The sequence below is a fragment of the Acanthisitta chloris genome, unplaced genomic scaffold, assembly GCF_000695815.1.
Source record: "Acanthisitta chloris isolate BGI_N310 unplaced genomic scaffold, ASM69581v1 scaffold29812, whole genome shotgun sequence".
Classification (NCBI taxonomy): domain Eukaryota; kingdom Metazoa; phylum Chordata; class Aves; order Passeriformes; family Acanthisittidae; genus Acanthisitta; species Acanthisitta chloris.
In genome coordinates, this window is record NW_008661602.1 from 20,507 (window position 1) to 40,774 (window position 20,268).

The 20,268-nt window shown below is 44.0% G+C and overlaps 1 protein-coding gene across 1 annotated transcript in view; it reads left to right on the forward strand.

The window, feature by feature from the left end:
* ENPP6 (ectonucleotide pyrophosphatase/phosphodiesterase 6) overlaps positions 1-10,861 on the forward strand; it is a gene marked incomplete at its 5' end in the record, with an annotated part of 31,359 nt that extends 20,498 nt beyond the window's left edge. Inside the window, 5 exons of the mRNA XM_009070293.1 lie at positions 1,632-1,773; positions 3,031-3,210; positions 5,690-5,827; positions 9,731-9,854; positions 10,638-10,861. Of these exons, the coding sequence (XP_009068541.1) occupies positions 1,632-1,773; positions 3,031-3,210; positions 5,690-5,827; positions 9,731-9,854; positions 10,638-10,861 (808 nt within the window). The remainder of the gene's footprint in view (positions 1-1,631; positions 1,774-3,030; positions 3,211-5,689; positions 5,828-9,730; positions 9,855-10,637) is intronic.
* Positions 10,862-20,268: the final 9,407 nt, after the last annotated feature.

Here is a 20,268-nt window from a genome sequence, read left to right on the forward strand (position 1 = left end):
CAGCAATGCCATCCAACTTTTCTTAGCAAGTTTTCCATAGTAATTTATTTGGAAGGTTACTGGTGATGGAAGTAGATGGGACTAACACACAGTTAGAAAGGAATTACCTCTCCCATGCAAGCCATGACCACAGATGCCTGGTTTTCTTGAAAAAATAGGCAAAAAAGTGGAAATAAAGTCAGACTCAGTTTTAGAAGCTCTGGTTGAGTTGCACCAAATCATGCAAACTCCTAAGCATGCCACATAACTGGAGCTTATTGAAACCCACTGAAGTCATTGAATGTTCATCCTTAGAGCCCTGAGCCTTCACGAAGAAACCTCACCACAGCCTAAATAAGATCACTTGTTTTATGCAATAAATCTCTTTCTTAACTTCTATCTTGATCAAAAGGATCATTTAGTTACAGGTGAGAAGACAAAAAGCAGTCCAAGTAGCTCATTAATACAGGCACTGCAGCAAAACAAAACTATTTCAGTAGGTTCAATGAGTGTGTATGCAATAGAGAAATTACAGGGTTAAATTTTGGAAATTATTTTATGTCTAATACAGATGGAAAGTAATGCTTAAAATGAAATGTGGGAGAGATGCTTCATTTGAATGATTTTAAAATCTTGAAGAGTGAGAAACAACACTGTTCTGCAGGGCCAGTAGTGGAGAAATTCCCACCAGAGCAGAAACCTTCATCTTCCTATGGGACTTCCTCTGAAGCCTTTTGAAAACTGAGAAATGCAAATACATTCATTCAGTCCCTCACCTCTGATTTTTCCTCTTCTGTCTCACTCATTACACCAGACTGCCCGAGTGTCTTTAATCAGAGAAGCTGGACCTGTCAGGACATCACACAAAGTCTTTTTTTTAGGGATCTTGATCTGGATGAGGGCATGTATTATGGATGGCACACTCTGTCATATTTTAAATACAGCAGAAAAAGACTTGAGTTTGAACTTCACGAGCACAGGTTTGTGATTTTATCTACACAACTGCTCTCAGGGAGATTTCCAGTGAGCAGTAAAGTAATCATGAAAATGTAATTAAGCACTGATGTATGCGCCATCCCCACTAATTAGGCTGAGGGCAGTCAGTGCAGAAACGTGTGATCAGCTAAACTTGTGCAACTCTGAGATTACCTTAGTTTCCCTTTGGTCATATTCCTGAGTAAAAATGCCATCTAAAATCTCATCCCAATTCATATTGCTTGGGATTTTGTAAGGAATATCCTGAGTTGACCTCGGTGGTTTGGAAGACCTCACACAGAAGAAAGCCAGAAGTGCCAAACTTTAATTAACACACATTTGACTGATAATTTTCACAATCTTTTTAATAAGGACATTCAGCACAGAAACCAGTATTTCTTTGTCATTAAAGGGAAAGCTTCCTTCCTAATTCAAAGAGGTAGTAGAGGGCTGCCAGGCCAGCCTGTGCTTGCACATGTCAGTCTCTACCTGCTGCCTCTGATGGGAGTCTCAGGCAGACTCAGAAGACTCTGAGTGTGAATAACGAGCCCAGCTGTGTAACAGTGGGTAGGACAGCACAGGCTACAAGCAGAAACTGGGGTTTTGTGGGTCTATATGCCAGTGAAGACACTAATGGGTGTCAGCTTCTCCTTCCTTCCCCTGCTTTTTACCTCCAGCAACAACAGTGCTGAGATGGCCGCGGTGTACTATGAGCGCATTGATGTGGAAGGTCACCACTACGGCCCTTTGTCCCAGCAGCGGAAGAACGCTTTGAAGGAGGTGGACAAAGCCTTGAGCAACATGATCTCGCTCATCAAGGTGAGTGGCATCTGAAAACCCAGCTCCTGGGTGTCTTTGGAACAGGCTTTTAAACTGCTCTTTGTGGCACTGCCAAGAGCCTATTTAATGCCTGTTAACTGAATGCAGTGGCTGTAAACTTTTATTTCCTGAGAAACAGGCTACTGAGATCATGTGGGAGTCAAGGCACCATTTCACTGATTATTGTTTTCATTGATGGCACTATAACCCTCCTAGTGGATTTATACCAATAGCCCTGGGAAACCACAAACCAATATACTTGTTGCTCTGTTTATAACTTGTGTTGCCAGCTGAACTTTATTGTAGGCGAATGAATCAAAACCACGTGCTTCCTAAGGTTTGTGGAATCAGACGATTAACTTTTATAGTGTTTTTTATGGCACTGTTCAGAACTCTTTACTTTAAACTTGGTTTTAAAAAAAACATTATCTAAATGTTTTTTCAGTGAGAAAAAGAAGATACCAAGCTTTAGGGTAAATGGCAATTCTGTGCATATTTACGACAATGATAAAGGCATGTTGGAGTTTTTTCATGTGTTTCAGTGAGAAGAATCATAGAATCATAGAATTTAAGGGTTGGAATGGACATTGCAGATTATCTAGTCCCAACTCCCCCCTGCCATGGCCAGGGACACCTCCTCACTAGATCTCAAGAAGCTCAAGGCCTCATCCAGCCTGGTCTTGAACACTGTCAGGGTTGGGGCAGCCACCACATCCCTGGACAACTTGTTTCAGTGTCTCACCACTCTTACAGTAAAAACTTTTTTTCTAATATCTAACCTAAGAGGAATATGTATCTCCAATTTCACTAAATTACAAAAGCACGAATGCTAAGTGCTTGTGTTCGGGAGGGGAAGAGAGAAACAGTCCTGCCACGGGTAGCATCATAGCAAAGTTGCTCTTCCTCGATTGTTTTGTCCTATAGGTGAAGAACAGTTGGATAAAATTCTGTCTAAGACCAACTGGGACAACTGGTTTGCTGCATTTGGGATGCAGCTTCTGGTTATTGAGCAGGGAAGTGGATTTATTTTGTAAAAACTTTATTTGGTGCTAACCTCTCAGACTCTTCCAGAGCAGCAAGTGAGAGTGGATGTTCACCATTATGGGTGGTGGCAAAGCACATTGCAGGGCATTTGTGGATGTGCTCTTCTGGCCAACTTCCACTGAACAGGTGGAGATCAAATGGGATTTTCCAGTGGGCACAGACAGCACAAAGCTCTTACCCATCTGTTACTGCTGTCATGCACTCGCTTCACAGAGTAAAGGCCTTCAGAATGATGTCAATGTCCTGCTCTTCTCTGATCATGGGATGACAGACATCTCTTGGGCAGACAAAGTGATTGAGCTGAAAAACTATATCAATATGAGCGATACCATACAAATGAAGGACCGAGGTCCCGTTGTGAGCCTCTGGCCAGCTCCAGAGAAGCATGCAGAGGTAAGTACAGTTTAGTTGTACTTACTTAGTTTTGTGCTTCCTCAAGTTTTATGCCAATTGTGTCTTCTGTTTTCTCATAACATCCACAACCTGTTCTCAGATGTATGTGTCAATATCAGGCCAAGGCTCTTATCAGAAGTCAGACTTGGATTCTGTGACACTCCTGTGATGCTGGTTTCTGAAGGAAAGTCACACCAGGCAAATGAAAAAGCATGACCTTTCACCATTATTTGACACAAACACATGCTTTCATAGAATCATAGAATCAACCAGGTTGGAGGAGACCTCAAAGATCATTGAGTCCAACCCTACTGCCGTAACTAGCCAATGGCACTAAGTGCCACATCCAGTCTTGTTTTGAAAACCTCCAGGGATGGTGAATCCACCACCTCCCCAGGAAGCCCATTCCAGTTGGATAACTTGGCAGGTTTAGGCAAAGCCCATTTCAAACCCCACCATCATGTGCTCTGATAAAGAGATGAAAGATTTTAGCTTAAAATACATTTTTTTTCCAGCTGGAATTTCCAAATGATCTGGAGCAGGTCAGGCACGCATATTCCAGTAAACTTCCATAGAATTAGAGGAATGAATTCCATTAGATCAGAATTGCAAAAAAAATTTTTCTACAATATTTTCCTTTGAAGAATTTTTGATGAATAAGCATGTTGGATTGAATCAACCATAAAAGCCCAAGGCCAGAACTGCAGGATTTTGAGGGACAAATTAAAACAATAGAGAAAAAAATTTGGAAATCACTTCAAGAGAAATAAAATGCAGCATCTGTTACTAATAGACTAGTACCTTATAGCCTAACCAGAAACCAGTGCTTCAGAAGTCATTATTACTGTCCTCAGAATACAGATGAGTGGATGTCCAGGGTGTGCCCCAGGTGAATAATTTTATTTTCTATATTATATTTTGGACAGTTCCAGTATATTGTAGCTTGTGCAATATATTTTTAATGGAATATTTGCTAATTTTTGCACCGAAACAAGCTCTCCAGGAATTATATAGTCATGATATTGTGAAAACTTCAAATTCATGCCAGAGTTGAAAGTTGTCTTAGAGGCATGAAAAAGCAATTTGCTCAAAGTGCATCACAGAGGATCACAGCACTGAAATACACGCTCCTCAGTCTTAACACAGAGCTCCCTAGTTTTGTAGGCCAGACCTTCATATGTGGGCAAGTTGTGGTTTCACACAGACATGGGGTTTCATCCAGCAAAACTCTTCAACACATGCTTCTCTCTCATTTAACAGCCTAATATCCCTAAGAAGAATAAAGTACAATGCCTTACACTATGGTTTTGGTTTTTTCCTTCATTTCTTTTTAGAACTTCTTACTAGACTGCTGCTTTTTACAGGAAATAAAGTTGATTTTCAGTTTCCCAATAGGTAGATTTCTCTATTCTTAATTCACATTAAAGAGCCATGTTTAGGAATTAGAGTGTATCATAACACAGTGTTTATCACCTTTAAATATTATCCCATTTTGAAGCACCAGAAGTACTGGTGAAACACCAGGACCACTCTCTAGTCCAGGTCATGGTGGGAAGGTCTGGCTGAACTGCACCATCACACCCTGGTGCTGTTCCTATAGTCGCTACATGTCAGTGCACATCTCTGGCACACGCATACACACATCAGGGTGACGTAGTTAAAATGCTACTGAAGAACCTTTCATTCTTTGCAGAACTGAGCTATTTATTCCTGAAGATTATTTCTATTTAAGCAAAAGAACAATATGGAGTCTGGGGACTCCAATAATTGCTTTGTTTATGGCACATGAACATCTTCAATAATGTAAAATATTTTTTGAATAATCTAGGGTTTAACCACTTCTGTGGGATTATATTCCAGAGAGTATGATTGATATTAATAAACCACTTGTACAGCATTGTGCAGCTTCAAACTGTAGGCATTGGCTAATTAATCTCACGACATCCTTATGAAGCAGATAACTAAGCACTGTCAATCCCCTTGATAGGGATTGACTGGCTAAGTGTAAGAAACACAGGTGAGGTGACATTAATTGTTTCACTCAAGAGCACAAAGAGGGAATGAGTGGCAGAGGCTAAAGACAATATCCTTTTTTCACATCTATACACAGTCCACATGGTGCCTTTAAGCATCTTTCCCCACTTTGTTTACTGCCTCCTGTGAAGGTCTGGTTTCTCCTGTCTGTTTCTGTGGGCTGGTATACTCACATGCATACATTCGTGACTGAGTGTATTATAAATATAGATAATACATGAATTCGTGTGTGCCTATGTGTTTACAATCCAAGTTTTCAGAATCTCCTAAACCACATAAGCAGGTTTTGCACAAACATCCTCTTTGGACAGGCAAAGTCCCAGTCTGAATGAGCTGATGATTAGCCATTAAAGGGGACTAGCCATTTTACCAGTTCAGGTGTTTCCATAGGTGCATATATGCCCTTTACAGCCATATGGTGTACTAACATTTGTTTTCTTTGCAGATATATCAAAAACTGAAAGCTGTGGAGCACATGGATGTTTATAACATACAGGACATTCCTAACAGATTTTACTACAAAAAAGGAAAATTTGTGTCTCCACTAACTCTCGTGGCTGAGGAAGGATGGTTCATAGTAGAGGTAAAGTAAAGAAACAAAACACTTAGACATGAATGTGAAATGGTGCAATATATGAAAACAGTGAGAAAATTGTACAATACTCTGCTGATCATTGAGTTAAAGTCAAAGGGCTGACTGCAAAACTGATCTCAAATGTTACCATGTGCTTAAAAGAGCTTAAAGATATCACAGCTATGCTGAAGGTAGACAGTTAAATAGTCAAGATGGTTCTTTTTTCTCTGTTGTCATAAAGGAGGAGTTCTTGTATTTCACATTCCAGTTCTGTTGCTCTACTCCTTTTCCCTGCTGCCATCTACCTTCATCTCAGACACAAATAGAGTGTTTCCATTTCAAGTCCTTACTATCCTTCCATTCAGCAGTACCTTGTGGCAACATTTCCTTCTGCCTGGCTTCCTACCCACCAGATAGTCCTATAAATGCTTTATTTCTCCCAAGCCTCCCAATGTCAGAAGGGTCAGGCCAGGGGTTTACTCCTCAAAGATGCCTAGTGCACACACTGAAACCTGAGAACTTGTTAAGTAGAGAACTGACACGTGAAGAGATTTTTCATACTAACTTATTTTCTTACTATAAATTGTTGTTATTATTTGGTACTTGTATCACTACTGAGCACCTCCACATTAAAACAATAACTGCAGCTCAGCACAGCCCAGAAGGTGAGGAAACTATATATCTTCCAAGCAGGTAAACTGAGGAGCAGTACTAAGTGATTTGCCCAAGGCCATACACTAAGGTACTAGGCTGGCAACAGAACCAAGGAGTCCTGGGTATTTTCAATGTCCTATCATAGTCATTGCACAACATTGTCTTGCAGATTATTGTAACTCAGCTAAGCATCTTCTGCCATGACCCTCACAGCTACTGCATACCAAGCTTTGCTCAAGACAGTCCACACCACCACATTTCTCACTAGCCAACCTGACTTTAGGGTAATAATTTCTACATCTGAATAAAAATGCACCTCTAAAAAAAACCCCATGGCTTTTGAATACGGATGTGTGAGCACAACGATTCTGGTTAAAAAAAGAAAATATAAAAGTCAGAGTTAAGATTTAGACACATAAAGTAGGAATCTGAAACATTTTTGCCAAAATTATTACAAAAAATTAAAACTAAATTCTTTCGTACAAAAGTTCAAAACGGAACATTTTTACATATTCTGTAGAAAACAAAAAAAAGCACTTAAAAATCATTGAAACTCTGACAAACCTTAATAACAGAGCAGCAAACACTGCTGCTATGGTAATTATTTCTGTCTCTCTGCCCATTCCTTCCCATTGTTTCTGATTTTCAAGAATGTCCTCTCATTAATGCTGTCAGATTTTCCTTCTCTTTGGTACATTTTCATTATCTGTGAATGGGATATGAAAATGAAAATTTACTGTCATATTTTTAAAGCAATAATTGAGCCTTCTATTATACTTCCTGCCCAAACCACTGAAGAGAGGATGTTCAGCTCTTCCCTGTCATGCTCATGGGATGTTTTAACTATGTGTTGGCTAGTGGATAGCTAAAAGCTGTTTGGAAAAGAGGATTTTGTTCTGTTTTGTTTTGAAAGAGACAAAGCAAATGTATCTGGAAAGTTGTTTTCCCCAACAAGGAGCATAAGAACTAAAGCCCATCTACATTTCAGTTAAAGCAGGAGGGATTTCACACACCTCCAGCTGTATTGAAGCTGATCTGCTCATATTACCTTGTTCCCTCCACATGAGTGAGTTCTCCCATCCTTTGAGCAGAATTTCCCCCAGCTGCTCTCCTGCATGCAACAATGGTGTTAGCCCTCAGGGCTGTATGCTCACTCTGCACCCATCCCAGTGTACTTTCCCAAGATTTAGGGAAGAGTTGCAGTACATATCCTAAATGTGAACATGCAAGGAAAAGTCCATTGTCAGCATTCCTAAACATGTTTGCTTCAACTTTGAGGAGCAGCACTAGCCCAGGCTTAGGCTAAGCATGAAAAATTAATGTCTCAGCTGACTCCTCTGTCCCATTTGGATTTATCAAGCAGGCACATCAGGGTGCTGCCAGCACCCTGGCCCCAAAGAAGCCTCAGGCCTTTGTGGGGCTTGCTGTAGGGCAGAGCATGATGGTTTAGAAGAGCCCTGAGATGCTTGCACAGCCCCATCCCTCAAGCTACTGCTGTCAGTGGCTCTGTTTCATGAGTTCTTACTTCAGCTGCAGTTGTGAAAGCAAGGAGTATGTTTTCTGACCCAACTAGCAGCAGCGATAATGGAAATGACTGTGCCTTTGCACATCCAGTTGTGAGTAGGTGTCTCCTGGTGTCTGGGTGGGTTATGGAAAGGCACACTACCTCCTGCATTTGACATTCCTGGGGAAGTAACTGAGTCCATAACATCTGATGGGACCATGGAAGGGTGCAGCTTCAGCAGTGTCATGATACTGCCAAAGAACCACCACAAATTTGATGTGACTTGGCTTGTCTGAAGCTGATGCTAGCAAATGCTATACAGGTTACCTGATGGTGAGCAGCACAGTTAGTCCCCAGGAAGCACAGTAAGCAGAGCCACATCACAGGGAGGTGCTACGGCAGGAAGAGGGGAAGGAGTCTATTTTCTTCTTGGCTTGCTCTGAGCGCTGTCAGGTAAAAAGATGGGGACAAGAAAATAGATTTGTCAGCTAAACTTATTTAATTTAATCTGGTACATCTGCTGGGTATTACATACAAAGAAATGCAAGGGATACTCCAGGGCTTCCCCTGGAAAGTAGTTGGAAGAGCTACACCTCTTTGTCATAACTACTGCTGTCCTCAGTGCACAGTCAATTTTCTTTCTGGAGGAGGAAGACAAAAATCAGACAAAATAAATGTTTGTAAAAGGAAAGGAATCCTCCATCAATCTGTTTCACCATCTGCAGGTGTTGTAGCACCATTTGCCCAGGGTGGGAATGTGGGAGACACTTTTGGAGCATCTTCTATGCTCCTGTGACTGAGTGTGAAGCCCAGACCTGACTGCTTTAGAGAACTGTGTAGCTCCTTCTCTGCAATCATCAGAGAAATTAATGTCAGGGGTCTGATGAACTGTCAGCTGATGTTCCATGTCTAAGTGATATTTCTGCCATAGTTTTGGGGCTGTCTGGAGTGCCACATCTACTGCCATCCCTAAGGAGCGTGGGACAGGACAAACTCATGCAGGGTTGGTCCAGGATTTTGATCAGCCCTAGGGACTGTTGCTTTGATGGATATGGCACTGTTGTAGGTAGTCTGGTAAAAGCTGCTAATAAAAAGCAGGACAAAGTAAGAAAGGAATTTAAAAGTGCAACTTAAATGCAATATGGGCAAGGAAGAACAAGATTTATAATGACAAAGAATGGATCCACTGAGCAGAGAAAGAAAACTGAGAGTGGCTTAGGCCAGGGAGAGGGGGACTCTCTTCGGTTAGAGCCTGTGTTCCCTGGAACAAACCTCATTGCTTTAATATTAAAACAAGTAGGGAGAAGAAACAATAATTACAAAGTATACAGTATGGGTGATATTTGTATTGTTTAGGCTGACTAGTCAAATGAAGCAAAAATGGCTTATTTTCCTAAGGTGCCAATGGCATGTGGGGCAGAACAACATGCCATCAAGTTCATGGCACTGGGAGGGAAAGCGATGCTGCTAGCCTGAGGAGTGGTGGGAGAGGGGCACCACCTTGCCCCGTGTCACATATGGCTGTGATACTTCGTCCTTGTGACAGAAATTTAGATGAGTTGACCTCCCCACTCAGCTGGGAGATGGCAAAACCAGGATTCAGCCCTCCTGGGGATGAGCTCCTGCGCAGCTAACAGCACCATGCAGGGGCCTGATGGGGTGGTACAGCACATGGAGACACAGCATGGCACCCCACAGCACCCTGGCACAGCCAGGAAGGCAGGCACTAACTATGCCCTGCTGTTGTCACCCAGAGCAGGGACAAGCTGCCCTTCTGGGAGAATGGGACAGGGAAGAAGGAGGCCTGGCAGAACGGCTGGCATGGCTACGACAACGAGCTCATGGACATGAGAGGCTTCTTCCTCGCATATGGACCAGGTACAGTGTCACCATCCCTGGTGTTCCACTTCCCTTGCAGCCCCAAGGTCCCTACCTCTGTATCGCTGCAGCCCCTGGCACATCAGGACCCTGATGTGGCACTCTGCGACACCCAAAAATTACAAATAGATGGCAGGATTTCCTCACTACAGAAGGTTTCTGGCTCTGTATCTGTTTCATAGCTGGAGAAACAGGGCAGAGAGATGTGAAGGGATTTGGTCTGCCTCTCTCTGATGTCCCAGCACAGTAACTCTATCCCTTTGCCCTATTTTCCTAGATTTTGGCCTAAATTTTAAATTCCGTTTGAAACACATGAATTCTCCTTTTGTTGGTGGATTCAGAATCACTAGTGCAGATCACTCTCTTTGGGAAGGTTGTACTCACCCACCTGGGCAGACACGAAACCCCTTGTTTCCACTTCATCAGGTCCTTTTAACACTGCAGAGTACCAGGCTGCAACTGCAGGCAGGAGCAAAAGCAAAGCAGAATGTGCAGTACAATTATTTCAGGCTACTAAATCTACCAAACACACACAGTAACGTAGCTCCCGTGCTTAAAAAAACCTGGGGTTTTAGTCTTTTGAATAAAATTAGAAGTAAAAATAATTAATGAAAATGTTTGCAGTGTTTTTGCTGAGCTGTGTTGTGTATTGTATAGCGTGCCACATCCCAGCCTGCTGGGTAAGTGCTGGGAGAGGCACAGGAGCTGTTGCCCCACAGCACACCACATCTCAGGGGCTGAGCCCCAAGCTGTACGATGCCAACTCCTCTCTCTTGCCTGCAGATTTCCGGTCCAACTACAGAGCACCTCCCATCAGATCCGTGGATGTTTACAACATCATGTGCAGTCTGGCAGGAGTACAGCCGCTGCCCAACAACGGCTCCTGGTCCAGGGTGGAGTGCATGCTCCGGAACACAGCCCCCGTGGCACCACTGCCCCCGCGCAGCAGCTGTGCCCTGGCGCTAGCTCTGCTCGCCCTGTTCACCACGCAGATCTCCCTACTGTGATCCCTGAACAATGTCAGTCACTGTCACCAGCAACTCCATCATTCTCTGTTTTTTTTAAAAAGTTCTTCATTTGAATAATAGCTTCATTAATAGAGTGCTGTCCCCCACTCCTCCATTGTGCTCCACCAGGCTGAATCTGACCCATCCTGCTTTTACAGCAGTTGTAACATGAAGCCAGGTTTTGTGCTGCTCCAAACACAGCCAGAGAAGTTGGTGTTGCTTCTCTAGATTTACAGGACTGACAAGGAAAGCAGAATCCTGGCAAGCTGTCTGCAAAATTTTCTGGTGGGTGCACGTGGGGATTTCTGAATATCAAACACGTCATCCCAGCGTCTTTCACCCTGGCTCCTAGTACCAGGAATCTCAGGAGTTGAGACAGACCTCTGCATTTACTGGGCTTTTCCTGATTGACTCCAGCTCCAGCTCCTTCACCAGCAGAGCCCCATCTTCCCTTTACAGTGCCAGCCAAGCCCTGTCTGTACTGACCTATTCTGCAAAGAGCCAAGCACTTTGCTGATTGACCATAATCCTCCACTTCCAAACCAGGAGGAAAGTGAAAAGACATCTGGACACACAAGGGCCAGGGGAAGGTAAGATGAGGAAGCCTGGCATTTAACAGCCTCTCTGCTTTTCCTGGTGAAAGAAATATCATCTGCTCAGGTTTTGGGGTTTTATATCCAATTGCATTTCTGAAGGTTTTTCAACACACACTGATTTTTTTACCAGCTCTTGCTCTCTACACCTCTGCCTGGTGACCAGCAAATTCCCCTTAATTCTGCATCAGGGAGAGACATCCACAATGATAGATCTCCCACCCTCCCAGTTAATCCTAGCAATTATTTGCACCATGGGCTATCAAGCACAAACAAAGTAATGGTAAAGTTAAATTAAATAGTGAGAGGATAGAGGTGTTGTTGGAGGTGTCTTCGGGAGTGCCCAGTGCTTTATCTGATATACCTCTAAACCAGGAGCTTTCAGCAACAAACTGCCTTTGGAAGGATTTAGGTCCCTCCCCATGTAAAACAAACCTCCAGGACTCACTATTCATGGTTGCAGAGTCAAGCATGATCTGAGTATGTGTGGTACAGTGCATTTAAAGGTGAATGATTATACCCTAGGAAAAAAAATAACCAAACACCAAATTAAACTTGACAAAAGACTTCTGTAATAGCTGTAAAGATTTATGTAATGTGTTTTTAAAGCTCAAGTGAACCATCAAATCAATTGGGAAAAAAAAGGGAGAAAAGTCAGTCTTTGTTATTAGACTGTTGAGTATAAAAGGCAATTTAGTGCTTTCGAAGCATTTACAGTAGCTGTAAAACAAGCACCTATTGTTCAGAGTTCCCTGTTGCTCTTTAATGGACCAGGCTCAATGAAATCACTGGAGCACATTTTTAAAGCAAAAAATAAGTCAACATACAAGATAACCAAAATACTAAATTACCAAGTTATATTTGAAGATCAACAGGATAGATGCCATCAGTGCGTGCTAATCCCTCCACAGTCTGACATTTTAACGCTTACAGTGAACAGAACACAAGTTCTTCTTACAGAAGTAAAGTTCCTAAATGTAGAAGGGTTTATTCAGCTTCTCAGTTACATAAGCGGAAATTGGAAATAACAAATTGGGTACACTGAGTTGTTCCATGGATGGGCCATGACACATGAAACCAATACTGATCCTTGTGAGTACTTTGTGTAACTCGCTTTTGTCCGTGTCCACTTGCAAACACCTGAAGTAAATCTTCTAATTACAATATGATTTGTTTGACTTTAATATAAGCATTGTGTGCATGGCAAGAGATACTTAGTCTCTTGGTAAAAAGGAAATTTGATGGTAGACCTTAAAGAAGCTCATTAGCTTCAGGAGAACTACAGCTCATTATTTTTTGAAGAGTGCATCTTCCTCAGAAATGTTGTACCTCTGAATCAGTTTGCATTCTCATTCAAATATCAAGTGTCTTAACTCTCACCTATTTTTCTGTATACTGTGCAATGGAGGTGGTTGTATTTTAAAACCTATTTCTGAATGATGTTTTTATACAATGACTGATGATGAATGAATGAATAAGTCTAAGAATGGTGTTAGAGAAAAAAAAAAAGCAGCTTTTTGTAAATACTGTAAGATTGTGAAAAAAAAACCCAACCCAAAACCTACTCTGTAACACCTTACCTTTCTTGTCTGATTGCTGCATCAGAGTGTGATAAACAGTGTTTGAAGCTTGTGCTGATTAATTATCAGAAAGATGAATGATAACATTGTTTAGAAATGGCAAAGTTGTCAGCATGTAAATTAGGGACATTAAATACATCACACGAGATATAGTAGCTTGTACTCACAGTCCTTTATTTCCAGATGTATTTCAATATTTAACCTTTAGAACATCCATCCAGAGACATGTAATTCACACTAGCCAATGGACATGACCAAACATTTCGCTCTTCTAAGAGAGATGAGCCCTGGATGCTCCCTCCAGACCCACTTCTCCAAGCCCACTGTGTTGCCACCACATCAGCTGCTTGCACAGAAATCAAGAGCATTGTCACTGGTACCAGGGTTTCATAGGTTCAGGCTTTCCAGAGCCCCCACTTCTCAGCAGGGGATGGTGCAAATGGCAACAAGACCTCAAAAAACAACATTAAGGGTCTTAAGTACAAGGCTCCTTGTAGGACCCCACTTTAAACTTTGCAAATCAACAGTGTTCATGGAAGAGACTAATTTAATAGGAATAAATCTCCAAACCTATTCAGTGGAATTTATCTTGTTTTCCTTACACTAGTTGACCACAGGGGCAGGGAGTGGATGAGGAGGAGGATCAGCGCAGGTTTGTCAGGGAGACCTTTAATTCACAGCAGGATTCCCTTTGAACTGGCAGCACTGCCAAGGTCTGCTGGTGATGCTCCCATCATGTTCCAATGAACACAGGTCCTGCAAACTGGAGGGTGCTGATTGCCTGCATGAGACTCAGTCTCAGTCAGCTCTCTGTAACAGTGCCAAAAATGTCAATTTCCCACTAAATAATTTCCCACAAATCAGGGGAGCCTTCTGTAAATGGCACAGCTGGCCAAGGCTTGGCAGATGAACCCTCCAGCATACCTCAGGATGCAGCATTGCCTGCACAGACTGCAGCAGACACTTTCCCATCAGCACAGAGTAGCCTGAGCCCTTCACAAGTACTGGGACTTCACAACTAACAGGTGAATGAAATGATTTTGTGGTGCCAGTCACCTTCCTTGTCTCCTAACTGCTAAGTCGAAACATCTGTCAGATATTAAACCCCACACCTCAGGAAGAGATGCAGACCAAATGAGCTCTGGGCACTGGGAAGTGAAAGGCATTGGAAAAGCTCCATATAATATTTCCCTTCCTCCTTTTCCCTGTAGGTCTGTGGCAGAGAGGGCAGGCGGCAGCAATTCCAATGGGAATTTTTAGAGAAAACATGGCCTAATGAAGAGAAAAGTTTGAAACCCTCCATTTTAGCATAGGAGTATTTAATAGCTGTTTTGAAAGATAACTTTCACCTATATGGAGAAACATTTTTTGTTTATGTGTTGAAACACATTTAAGTTCAGGGAAGGTTATTGGGGAGTGGTCAAAAATAAGAATATTTCAGAATTACAGTTGACACTGACAGAATGACTGACATTCTCAAACTTCATACAGATGTTTATGGCTGGATAGATTATTCTGATAGCATTTCAAATGTATGGAAATTGCTATGGACTTGCAAACTGATATGACATTATCCCAAATCTGGCAGATCTGTATCAATGTCACTGGTTCTGCTCTGCTGGCCTGATTTCATCAGGAAACCACCATGAGCTGCCAGCAGGACTGCCTGGTCTCTCCCTACCCCAGCTGGGTGTCTGTCCAGAGGCTGCCCAGGATGCAGGGAATGCCTTGCTGCAGCTGCACCACTGCACCAAGGCCACCATCTATCTCCCACCACCACTGCCCTGGCTGGCTGTGACCTGTCACCGACGGGGCCTGAGACACTCTCCAGGGTGGAAGACACCCACCAGCAGCAGCCCTGGAACAGGAGTATGTGCTGTGTTGGCTTGGTGGGCTGGGGCAGGCTCAAGCAGGGTCATCCTAGAGCACGTCCTAGGATTGTGTCCAGATGATCCTTGAATATCTCCAGTGAGGAAGACTCCACACCCTCTCTGAGCAATCTGTTCCAGTGCTCTGTCATGCACAGAGTAAAGAAATTCTTCCTCATATTCAGGTGGAGCTTCTCATACATCAGTTTCTGCCCATTTCCTCCTGTCCTGCTGCCTGGCACCACCAAGAAGAGCCTGGCTCCATTACTTGACACCCTCTCCTCAGATACTTTTAGGCATTGATAAGGTCCTCTCTCAGTCGTTTCCCCTTGAGGCTGAACAGGCCCAGCTCCCTCAGCCTGTTCTCATAAGAGAGATGCTCCAGTCCCTTCACTAACTTTGTAACTTTTCACTGGACCCACTCCAGGAGCTCTTGCACTGAGGAGCCCAGAACTGGACACGGGTCTGCCAACACACTGCTTTTATGGCCTCACTTGCTCTTTTCTCACGTCAACAGCCTGCAAGGCAGAGGCTGGAAAGTCACAGCCTCCTAAAGGCAGTGTGGTTTGCCGGGGCAGAAATGCAGGGTCCGAGCGGAGACTGCCAAGGACCTCGGTGCGTTTCAGCATGACGGTTGTAATGAGCAGAGTAAGAACTGGGACTTTTCCTTCACCCTGTGTCTCTCATCGCAGCCTTTCCTCTTTCCCACCTTTACCTCTCCCTGCTACCCTTTGCAGCATGGCCAATTCCTCCTCATGCAGCCCCCTAAACCTGCTGCCCTATGCAGAATCCTGAGTGAGCCTCCCGCCTGCTCCTGACTCCGTGTCCACCGGAGAATGAGTGGGCTCAGCAAGAGCAACGTGTGTACGTGGCCCTTAATGATCCATGACAGGACCCAGCTGGATGTACTCTCCACTCTCAGGACTTGGGCTGCACCTCGAGCTGCCTTTGTTGTCATTAAAGCCTGATCCCACTGGTGGGAAACAAAATACCTGCATAAACGGGAGGCATGGAGGATGGTGGGGTGAGAGGCGCAGCTCTTGCTCCGTTACTCATGTTCACTTGCAGCTTGGCTCGAGGTTGAACACAACATCCTCGGGTCAGGTGTCCCAGCAGTGCTGCACTGGGGACCCTGAGCCTTTATCTGCACAGGGGTGCTCTAAAGCAGTCACAGACAGCAAGGAGAGAGTGAGGCAGACTGAGGAGAATGGGCTGAGGTGTGGGAGGTGGGCACAGATCAGGGCTTAGCTGAGCTCCAGGGAGCTCATTTCATTCCTCTCTTCGCTGCAGCAAACGAGGCATTTTAATATTAGGATCGTAGCAGTCTTCAGGAGCAAAGGGCACTGGTGGTGCACAGGAAGTGTTCCTGTGTCCCACAGTTGCAGGCAGCCAGTCCCAAAATGTCAGCATCCTCTTCTGGGACCATGCAGGCACCTCCAGCATGGCCAGTTTTCTGTGATTGCAGGAGTGGGCACTGACAGCTCTTGAGCAGCTTCTGTTATTCTCAAGAAATTAGTAATATGCTAAACCATTACTCAGCACTTACACATATTGTTTGGTGAATATTAATTAAGCCTTAAAATTGGCATTGCTTCCTTGCCAGATAGAAAAAGGTGGCTGAGGTGGCACTGACTGCTGCAAAGGCTGCAGAGCACAGGTAGGACTTGCAGGGAATCATCCACAATCCCCAGTCGACCTGCTGCTTGCACAGGGCTACTTCCATGTGAGGATTCCTGGCCATGTAAATGTATGTAACTAACTCGTGTCCTCAATAGTCAGTTTTAGCCTTTCTTCAGCAGTCCCACATGCTCCTCATCCTACATCACCAAAACAACCAGTGCACTGGCATTCACTGTTATGTGCTCCCACATTCAGGTTAGTTTGCCCCTGCAGGCCATGACCATACAAAGTGACTCAGGAGGGGCCTGCTGCTGATTTCTGAGAAGTGCTTCCCACCCTCTATATGACTCCTGGGCAGAAGAAGGCTCTGGAAAATTCAAAATTAATTTTTTGAAAGTGCTTATTTGCCATCCATCCATCCATCCATCTATCCATCCATCCATCCATCCACCCATCTCACTCTCCCTTGGTACTCTTTCTGTGTCTTCTCCATACTGATGGAGCTTTGGGGTACAAGACTTTGTTTGTGTGTTTATCAGAGTAGGTAGCAATGTGGTTTTCAGCTCATTGGTTGTGGAGAGGTAACCCATGTGGGGTGGGAGAGGGGTGACCCCGCTGGCCACATCCCAGACCTTATGCATGTCTTGGCTGAGAAGATGCTGTAAAAGAGAGGGAAAGCACCACTTGCCCAGACATGGAGGGCTTCTCTGAGCCTGGATATAACAAGGAAATAATTTGGGCCTTAAAACTAAGATTTTAAAGCAACATTCCCACAGCAGTTGTGAAAGAGGGGGGAAAAAAAAGACAAAAAATAAAGCAAAAGCTTAATGTGTTTTAAGGTGGAGTTCAAGCAGTTTAAGAGCTGGGTTATACAACCTGCTTGCTTACACTGCTGCAGGTACTGGGTGGGATGACCTGGAACATCCACTCCTGCCCTAGTCTCAAATGTTTCCTTGCAAGACAGTTTTGACAAAGAAAAATAATTATTTTCCTCCCTCTAAACAGAATAAACTTGAGAGCCCTGAGCTTTCATTGCATTTCATGCAAAATCTTTAGCAAAAACAAATGGGATGTACAAACACGTCCCACTGAGAAGAAGATATTTAATATCCATGATGTGGGGAACTTTCCAGCAAAAGACAGACTCTATTTTATGCAGAAATAGCTGAATGCAGCCTGTAAAGGCCTGGCAATTAATCACGCATTTGAAGAAATACAACACACTCATAGAGGCTGAATTTTAAATGCTTGCTGCTCCAGTTTGGACAGTGACAAATTAAGGCCCACACAAAAGCAGGTGTGGCTCTTGAAGAAGCCCTCTGAGGGCAATTAAAAATGAGAAACCAGCTGGTAAGTGTGCAGATGTGACAGCTAGAGCAGCTTAGGAAACGGATACAAAGGGGAGGGTGGAGGAATTAATGGTGTAGGGGCTGAGGCGAATGAGACAGGACCTGCTGTCTGAAGGGGGTTGCTCCATGGCAGGTGAAAGGCCTCATCATGTGGGATGGACAAAGCTGTGACAGCCATGTGTCCCCACTGCTCCGGAGAGCTGCCCCACACCTGCGGCAGACAGGCTGCAAACGACGCTTCACCGCAGGCCCCCAAAACTGCAGGAGCTGCTGCTCCACCTGTCACAAAGCTCCCCCTGGTGCCCAGGACAGAGCTGCATGGGGGGATGTCCCCAGCAAACGGCCTGGGCACCTTGGAAAATGTCTGCAGGAAAGGCAAGGGGCTGGGATCAGAGGTGGATTTTCCCAAATCAGGTCCAATGAGAGTCAGGTCTGCTCCAATCCAACAGGCAATATCCAGCCAGGTTTCACATACAGTGCTTCATCGTTCCTGATCAGTTCCCGTTCTCCAGTGTTTGCTGTAATCAGTCAAGAAAATGGTTATTTTTTCCCATGAAAATGCATAAAATAATTCAGATACATGAATTATGAGGGATTTGTAATTTTCCATTAGGGTTACCATTTAGGAAGTGTGAGCAGATTTATAAATAATGCCATGCAAATAAACTATGAATCAGTACAAACCAGAGCTTCTCATATAATTTGGAAAAGGATGTTACCATGACTGTCATTGCATTTTCACAGTGCTGTTCCTCCCACATTTACTCCTACCCTGCCTCTCTCTACACACCCAGTGGGTATGAGGTATCACTAGGACAGCATTTTGTAGAAATTATCTTCTACCAAAGTGCATGCTGGGGTACTGGTTTCATTTGGCTCTTCCCAGTCTGTTCTTCCAAAGTAATTTGTTGATACAATTCTTTTTCCTGTTGTGAATTATATGGTCTGCTTCTCAGAACAAGCTGTCAGCACAGACCACTATAGATAACTTTTGGGGTTTTTCTTCCCTCCCTTGTCCATAGGAAAGGATTTCTCCTACTAACATTAAGCTTCTGGGAAGCTGAGCCAAACAGCATTTTATTGGATGCTGCTGATAACATGGTGGAGTGGACAAGGTCTTTACCAGCTTCTGCCTCTAAGATCTCTCCTGAAGAACTGCTTAGCCACTTGCCTGTCTCTGGGAAGCCGAGGATTTAAGTCACATCTTTCTTGAAAAAAATCTTATTTCATTTGCCCTATTTCCAGCATAATGTTGATGAAGCATGGGAAATTTCCTGTGTAAAAGGAGCTCTCTTTCTCTATTCAGCCTCCCCACTAGACTTGCTACTTGTCACCAGTATGGGTCATGACAGCCCCTAGCAGTGCCAGCCTAGCCAGAGTGCCAAATAATAAGGCAGGTAGGCAGCTTCACTGTGGGAAATAGCCATTCACAGTGCCTCTGTACCTGGGTACAGGTTGTCATTGCAGCACGGACACCCTCTTTGGCCTAACATCATATAAAAAATGCATCCAAAGACTGGATAATTTCTCTTATAATGAGCTCAGCATCCAGGGCCTTGGCCAGACAGGAGGGCCCCAGCTGGCCGGTAACAAACCTAGCCTCAAAAAGCAGTCCTTGCCAAAATTCCTGCAAGGGTGGGAGAAAGAAGGCAACCAGAGTGAGCCATGGACACAGCCTGAGGCTGTACTGAGCTCACAAACAGCAGCCACAGGGTTGAGATGGTCTCTGCCAGCACTTTTCTTCTGTTTGAAGGGACAGGAACAGGCTAATTTAGAGCTGGAAGCTGTTAACCAAAGAGAAGATAAAAGATGAATCTTTTATAATGATCTGAAACTGTTCTGCATCCCCTTTCCAGTTCCCCATGACAATCACAGCTAGAAATGGAGACGCTTCCAAGTGATGTTTAAAAGGTTTCATACACCAGTGTGGTAAACAGCATTAAAACCTCCCTGCCTCCAAGAAGGGGCAAGAGGAGAAGCAATTGCTCGTTGCTCATCTATCTCCCTCCCATAATTTGTTGCATCTGGAGGCTGCTGCCACATGCAAACATCTGGGATGCATCACAGACCTTCTGCTGGAGAGGGGAGTATTTTTTGGATGCAAAATAAGCTTGAAGGCATTCTGCAGCCTCTACAAGGGAACAAACTGCAAGCTATTGCATGGGTGATAGGAATGGAGGGGAAAAAAGGAGGTTTTATTCCAAGACAAATGTGGGCACGTTGAGGGTGACCAAAACCTTCAGAGGCAGAAACCTCCTGCACACACAGGGAGCAGGGGAAGGCTGGGTTGAGACAAGCCCTTATGACTTGTGTTTTGGGGGCTGCCTGAGCATCTAGTGGGTGAAGGATGGCAAGGGGTTAACCAAGAATAAGAAGGGTCATTGCACTTTGGAGGAG